The sequence below is a fragment of the Pagrus major genome, chromosome 18, assembly GCF_040436345.1.
Source record: "Pagrus major chromosome 18, Pma_NU_1.0".
NCBI lineage: Eukaryota > Metazoa > Chordata > Actinopteri > Spariformes > Sparidae > Pagrus > Pagrus major.
Genome location: NC_133232.1, coordinates 15,133,167 through 15,140,763, shown reverse-complemented (window position 1 = coordinate 15,140,763; position 7,597 = coordinate 15,133,167). Strand labels below are relative to the sequence as shown.

The following is a 7,597-nucleotide window of genomic DNA, read 5'->3' as shown; positions in this document are numbered from 1 at the left end:
GGGAATGTAGGACGGCTCGGCCACCATCCCAGAGCTTCAGTTTCTGATGAGTTGGGACTGACACTCAAAAATTAACTTTTCTTACAAACAGCACCTTTAGAGGGCCATTTTGTAGTTTTGTAGAAGAAATTCAAAGTCAGAATTTTAATATTTACAATATTAATGAGGTAATAATACAAACTGTTTCCATAAGTGAATAAACAAGCTGTTCTCAGAGGAAAATAAGGAACACTGTTTGAAGCTAGAAAGGTGGCAGGGTCCGCCACATACAAAGTATGAATGAAGATCTATGAAGTATGACGATCTTTCTCTGCTCATTAACATTTCTTCACCAAAACTACAGACTGCTCCTTTAATGTATAGAGTAGTAGTTCAGCCTGCAGCTTTTCCTTCAATATATTTGTTGTTGCCGTTGTGTTTTTGTAATTTATTTGTTTGTGCATACAGACAATGATGACCCACATCAACTGAACGGAATAAAAAACAATGAGCACAGAACTGTGAACGAGTCCAACACGGTGTGAAGCTCTCCACATGATGACGACGTGTAGTTTCATCCTGCAGCGTGTTGCAGCTCGTCTGAATCACAGTCCGTCTGTCAGACACTTATTGATCATCTGCTCATTCAGACCAAAGCAGCAGCTAGTTGTGGTTCATGCTCACATTACACTCTGTCTTCTGCATCTTTATTCAAGGGAATAATTATCTTAAGTCTTATTCTTTTTTACCAAATATGCCTCCAGTGGTATTGTGATTTCCCATAATATGACGTGTTCACGGGTCTTCCAGTTGGTTTAAAGGCACGATAGAAGCTGAGCGTCAGAGCGTCCCGTGTGACCTGTGGATGAGCTTCATGAGGTCATGAGGTGGTGGATCGGATTAGTAGGAAGAAAAGCGGAGATCTGATGTTTGTTTGACTTTGGTGTGCAAAAGTATACTCTTTATTCTTATTATATATCCAACTTTATTTTGCCCCAACCCCTCCCCTCCACCCAGCCCCCACAACTGGTGGCATTCCCATGTCACCAGTTACTGTCACTGTTACAATAGCCAATCAGAGCTCACCTGCAGAAAGAAGGCAACCAAACAAAGAAGAGCAGAAAAAAGGGTTACTTTCAGTTTGTTTTTTCATGTTAAATAGTAATAAATACATTGAGATGCAGTGGTTCTTACTTTATCCTTTTCCTTAAGCAGAAGGGTTAAAAAGTTTTTTTTAATTTCTGTTTCTATTTCTTTTTATTTCTTTATTGATCTGTGTTGGATCTTTAGCAGCAATCCGGACCAGTTCTCATGGTGATTAGCAGCACAGAGAGGAGGAGCTGTCTGGAGGAGAAACACAACAGGAGGAGGAGAGGAAGAAGAGAGCAGAGAGGCAGGGAGGAGAAGGAGGAGAAGGAGATCCCTATGAGCGCCAGGAAGGCATTAAGTGTCCTGTCACCTTCTCCTCCCTCCACCTCTCCTAACTCCGTCACAGCCGGGTGGAGAGCGACAGAGGGAGGACACAAACTCTAAGAAAAAGTGAGCTGAACACAGACAGGAGAGAGAATCCATGAAACCTTCCTGAATCACACATATGTTGGTGTTTCTCCCTTTGAAACCAGCTACTGTCTTCATGATGCAGCAGTATATATACAGTTTATATGTGTGTGTGTGTGTGTCTGTGTGTGTGTGTGTGTGTGTGTGCGTGTGTGTGTGGATGTGTGTGTGTGCATGTGTATGTGTGTGTGTGTGTTAAGACTGCTCGTCTCTCGGAGCTGTAAATATGAAGATACTAATGTCAGGACTAACCGTTGTGAACATGAATATGTGCTCTTTCCACTTCCAACCACCATATGAGTAAGATGGAAACGTGTGGCTCCTCTCTCTTTCTTCTTCGTCCTCCTCCTCCTCTCCAGGCTCAAACAACAACCAAGTAGAACACACAACTCCTCAAACCCGAGAAAAATCAAATAATATTAAACAACAATAATAATATTAATAAAAACAAACTCGTCACAATCATTCCTTTCCAAGTACAGTCGCAACAAAAGACAACAAACTAAAACAGGATAAAAGGAGTTTTCCCAGCATCCTCCTCCTTCCTCCTTCCTCCTCCTCCTCTCATGCAGTACAAACTGTCTCCTTCAGCACAAAGTTCACCTCTTTGTCTCTGAACTCTGGCTGTATGGGTGTAGTTGTAGTAGTTGTAGTTAAAATTGTATGGCTTTAGGGCATGGTTCAGGTTTTATCAAGAGTTGGCTGGCCCCTCATCTGAGTCCGGCCTCCCTCTGCCCCCCGCAGCGGGGTTATTGTTGTTGGAGGCAGGGTAGTAGTCCTCAGGGGGCGGGGCTTGTGGCCCTGGGGCGGTCGGGGCCGTCCGAGTCCGGAAGGCAGACAGTCCAATTGGCAGAGCGAGGGGCAGGGAGGCAGAGCCGAACTGAGAGGCCTCCATGGAAGACACTGCCCCCAGGTGGTGCAGCCCTAGGGACACGCCCACATCCATGCTGTCACTCATCTGGGGTGAGGATCCCTGCTGGCCCCCACCTCCACCGATGCCCGTCTGTCCGCCCTGCCGCAGGCCACGCCCACCGTTCCCGTGGTGGGAGTAAGTTGGGTGGGGGTGGTGTGGTGGGTCCAGGAAGTGGCGCTGGTGTTGTTGGGAGGCAGCCGGCTTGTGGAGCAGCAACTGGGTGTATGCTGGGTCCTGACCCCCACCTCCACCATCACTGCCTGGCCACATCCTCATCTGCTGCTGGGAGGGAGCCTGGTGGACAGAAACACAGAGGTGAGACACACTCTGAGGTACACAAAGAACAACAACGTTCCTGTCTGGGTTGAATTTATGTTTCTGGAGATGTCAAAGATACAAAACAAATGAAGGTGCGACGCATGTTGAAGCACAGCGAACCTTGTTTCCATGGTTTTGTTGAGTAATGTGTAAAACAAAAAATGCACATATGTTTCCTGTTCGCCACGATCAGGTCAAACAAGAAAAACTGCCTTGTTTCTGTTCTATCATACCGTATTTATCACAGCCTCTCTGTTGGATTCAGAGTGACTGCTGAGGATGTTTTCCTCTGTGTGTACAAAACCACAGCGGTCTGTGATGGATCCTCATGTGTAACTCCACATCACTTTGAAAATGTGCAACACTTCCTCAAACGAGTTGGAATGACATCCGGTCCTGCCTTCAGACGGCTGTCAGAATGTAATTACTCATAAGAGAAGGCTGCCACACCCCCACAGGCCGCTGCCTGAATCTAACCCAGCACAAACTCAAAGTCAAATACTCTTCTGATATGTGTGATGTAATGTTTTTGACATTTCTGCTCGCTGTAGAATACAGGACCTGTGTGAAACAAGGAAGCAAAACTTTCAAGAAAGCATTCATGTGATTTTAGAGAAGGTGTGGTTCTGGGTCAAATCACGTCAGGGTGCACATTGCACAACAGCACCACCTCTAGTGGGGACCTGGATTGTCCATCGGTGTATAAAGTTGTGTCTCGTGTTATGATGTTATTTACACCTTTTCTAAGAAGAAATCTTCACTGTAGCTGCTAAGCTAAAAGCATTTGTCTGAAGTGGGTGAGCAAGCTCCACCTTTTTTCAAATCAGTTTGGGATCTCAGGACTACCAGAGAGTTGGATTATGTCAGTAGAGCTGATGTTTTAAATCAAGTCTCCAGCTACTTCAGTTGTTTAGCAGAATGCTGCAACTCTGTTTTATTGTGAAGCTCCAGAAATGTTTTGTGGACTACGAGACTTCACCTGACTTTCATCAGCATGGAGGGAGGAGATGATGACTGAATTTTACTTTTTGGGCGAAGTGTTCCTTTAATGACACATATCTAAGAAGCTCATATTTTGTCAGATATAGTGACAACACAAAGGAGAAGTAGGTGCCAAAGGCTCAGAAGCTGTTAGTTCCTGCAGTGGAAACAAATGTTCAGTTGCCATGGACTTTAAAACTAATGACTCTCTGTTCCAGGTGAATACCATACCATAGATACAGGATATGACTCAGAGCCATCATAGAAGTGTGTGTGTGTGTGTGTGTGTGTGTGTGATGCAGTGCTGTGTGTACCTGAGGGCTGGTCATCTCATAGTCTGAATGTGTAACAGCAGAGTTGTAGTAGCGGTTACTGTAGCGGTAGTTGCGGTTGTCATTGGAAGAACCACTGGAGCCACCTGGAAATAAAACAGAGCAACATTAGACTCACACCACTGCTGGCAGCACTGACATATCTCATTCATTATATGTTTCTGTCTTTTTTCTGTTACTTGATAGGTACAGCTTAAGAGAGACAGGGGATGACATGGAGCAAAGGGACTGGGCTGGGATCCAACCCAGGCTGCTGTGACTAGAACATGGTGCACATGCTCCAGCACTGCAGCTCCGGGGCGCCCCCTGCAGGTCATCTATCCACTTATTTGATTAGTCCCAGTTTTTAACTCTGCCTCGACTACGTGTCAGTGAATGTGAGACAGTGTGGCTGACAGGGACGAGTCACTGCTGCTACATTCATTATTACAAACAGACAAAGAGGTTTAATAATGGACACATTTGGACTGACAGCAAGTTGTACGACAGCATTATTTAATTAATGTGAGCATAATTATCCCTGTCACAGCTATCGTCTGTCATTCAAAACAAATCAATATTTAAACCTAGTCTATAGTACAACTTCCATGTGGATGTTCAGGCCTTAAATAAACTAATCATCTCACATCATCATGAGATGAAGCTGTCTTTTGAATTTATTGTGTAACTTATCATCATATACGAGATATGTCTCGTAGGATCAGTGATTACTCTACGAGTGGAGTTGGCAAGAAGGAGACTGGCGAGCGCAGGTGAAACGGTGCTGACCTCATGTGATTATGTGACAGTAATCATTCATGTTAGTGACGACGTGTGGGACATTTGTCAGGTCTGAAAGTAGTGCAAAACCACAAGATGTGGAAGGGAGAGGATCAGAGTCAGTGTGCAGGACAGAGGAGGAGTCGAGGCCGGGGGACCCACTTACTGGGGAACAGCGCTGGGTTCAAACTTCCAACTTTTTAGCTGACGGTTATGAATCGAGAAATTGAGAATTGAAGGCTTTGAGGACACAACTGAATAAGAACATGGAGGCTGTTGTCTGAAGCAGCTGTCAACTTGTTATTCTGCTCAAGTATCATTACAGACAGACACTTTTTACAGTGGTGGATACACCAGTATACACTGTAACTCTTCACACAGAGACTGCATTATCACTGCAGCGCAGGCTCGCCTTTACACCGCCTTTTTCTGTTCACACTGAATGAAGCAGCGCCAACATAAAGCGGAACCAAAAGACGCGTGACGGTACACATCATGACGTTGACAACCGTGTGGTTTTTTTTTACGTGTTTACCTGCCACCATGTATCCACCGACTGTTTATAATCATATGGATGCTGTTATAATGTGTTGTGATTGGGATCCTGACACACCATGCATCATGGAAAGTGACAAAGTTACGTTTCTCGCTCTAAATTACATACATCGCCATAGGATAACAGAGGACCCTGTCTGACTCTCTCACTCGTGGGGAGGGATGCTGTTTTCTGGGGGAAAGTTCACTGAAGTCTCTGTCGGGAGGGCTGATTTTTTTTTAAAGTTTTTCGAAGTTGCCAGAGAAAGTAACTACAACATCACAATAGTGGAATCGACCAAGACATGGTGAGTTAAAGTTTTTTGCTCTAAATCTCGTCACATAATCACTGCCATTCAACTGCAGGAGCTGTCTGGCTCTCTCTGCTGGGGACAGATGCCGTTTTTTGGGCAGAAATGTGACGAAGAGTCGGTAGGACGCTTTTCCATTCACACAGACGCTGGCTCTCCTCTGCTGCAGCTCTGATACTACCTCTGGAGGCGGATCAGAGCCGCAGCAAAACTGATGAAATGATTCCCGCACTGAAAGGACAGTGGGAACGGGGCAGTGTGTATGGGGCTCGTGTTGATGCTTATAAAAGAGGACTTTGACCATTTCACTAACAGGCCACTCAGGCTTACATTCATCCTCACAGATTTGATCACAAATACAGAAAAACTGTCAAACAAAGTTAATGTTACAGTTGATCTGATTGCTGTTTAACTGTAAATTAACACATTCACACACATGTATTCATTTACTCTTCAGTATTATTTATCTTCTTCAAAATTAAAAATGTAAATTATTTGAACTCCAAAAATAATTTTTTTTAAGAAGTTGTCAGTCAGTTACAAAAACATCCAACTGTGTCCAAGTCACTGAACATCCCCCGGAGCTCAGTTAAATCCATCATTAAGAAATGAAAGGAATATGGCACATGTGTAAATCTGTTTATCCTTGATAAGGATTGATCATTTTCAGGGAGCTAGAGGAGGAGATAAAGAGCGAGTGATGAGCTGCTATGAGTGAAGCGTCTGAGTGTGTGTGGAGTGTGTGGAGTGTGTATTGTACCAGAGCTAGAAACAGAGCTAGTAGTGGAGGTTGAATGGGAGTGGTCCATGGCAGGAGAGGTGGATGTAGATGAACTGGTGTTGGTTCCTTCATCTGTCGTCTTCTTGAAGAAATTGTGCTGCAGGGCGTAGAATGGCGTGATACGGCTTTTAGGGTCGTAGTCCAGCATGCGCAGGATCAGGTCTGGAAAAGGACAAACATGTTGATAATGATGAATATGTTTTGTAGTAGCTACAGGACACAGGTGTCAAAGAGTATTTCTTAAAACAAAGCTTTTTCTCTGAGTTCTTCACCAACGTAAACAATGTTTAGCTCACTGAAAATGGACCTTATAAAAACTTCCAGGGTGGAGATATTCAGAAACACTGTCGTCAGTGTTTACATCTGGGCGGGCAGATAGAGAGGTTTTAGGAAGCAATGATGCAGACACATGTTCTCTTCCTGATTGGCCTTAATAATGTATGTAGCATCATTTGCACATGTGAAAAGAGTGTGTTTCTGTAGTTGAGGGGTATTGGAGTTTATACACTGACATTACATCGTCTTTAATGAGAAAGACACAAGCGGACATCAATGACACAACGGTGGAAAAGGGACAAAAACAGCTGCTGACAGTGTTTAAATAAAGACAGCAGAATCCAGGAGGGTTCTGTGAAGAGGAGTCACGTTCTTGATTCATTCAGAGTATTTTCTGTAACTAACCAGCTGACCACATAGTATACAATCTGCTCCTGTACATGAATGGTCATGTGATGCGTGTTTTCAGGTGTGTTGGTATGGACAGAGACCATTTCTGTTTCCATAACCAGCTGTGTACATGTGGACGAGGTGGCGAGGTGAGTTGAAGGGCTGCCCTCTTCGATTTCATTTGGTAGTTCTGGCAATATTACCATCACCTCCATGTTGCTGTTACCTGTACATCACTTGCTGATGTTGTTTATGGTAATAATGCATCTGACCAAATTTACTTTATGCTCAATTACCAGTGGTTTTATGAAGAGGTCAGTCAGTGCTGGCACTTTCACTTCATACTTTGACCTACAAACCTGACCTGCGAACATATAAAGCCTGTTGTTCAGCTCCTCCTGAGAGCTAACAGTGACACTGTGTGGAGCTGTAACCTTTCATGTCTCTGTCACATCATCCCACTTTT

The 7,597-nt window shown here is 44.2% G+C and overlaps 1 protein-coding gene across 3 annotated transcripts in view; it reads right to left on the bottom strand.

Annotated features, from left to right (window-relative positions):
• Positions 1–1,109: 1,109 nt before the first annotated feature.
• dyrk1b (dual-specificity tyrosine-(Y)-phosphorylation regulated kinase 1B) overlaps positions 1,110–7,597 on the bottom strand; it is a 76,173-nt gene continuing 69,685 nt past the window's right edge. For 2 of the 3 annotated variants that reach the window (XM_073486958.1, XM_073486956.1), the window contains exons 11-13: positions 6,445–6,627; positions 4,063–4,166; positions 2,142–2,743 (exon numbers count right to left, since the gene is read on the bottom strand). In XM_073486958.1, coding sequence (XP_073343059.1) covers positions 2,228–2,743; positions 4,063–4,166; positions 6,445–6,627 — 803 coding nt within the window. In that variant the 3' untranslated portion in view covers positions 2,142–2,227. Of the gene's footprint in view, positions 2,744–4,062; positions 4,167–6,444; positions 6,628–7,597 lie in introns of all 3 variants that reach the window. The other variant, XM_073486959.1, reaches the window with a different exon arrangement.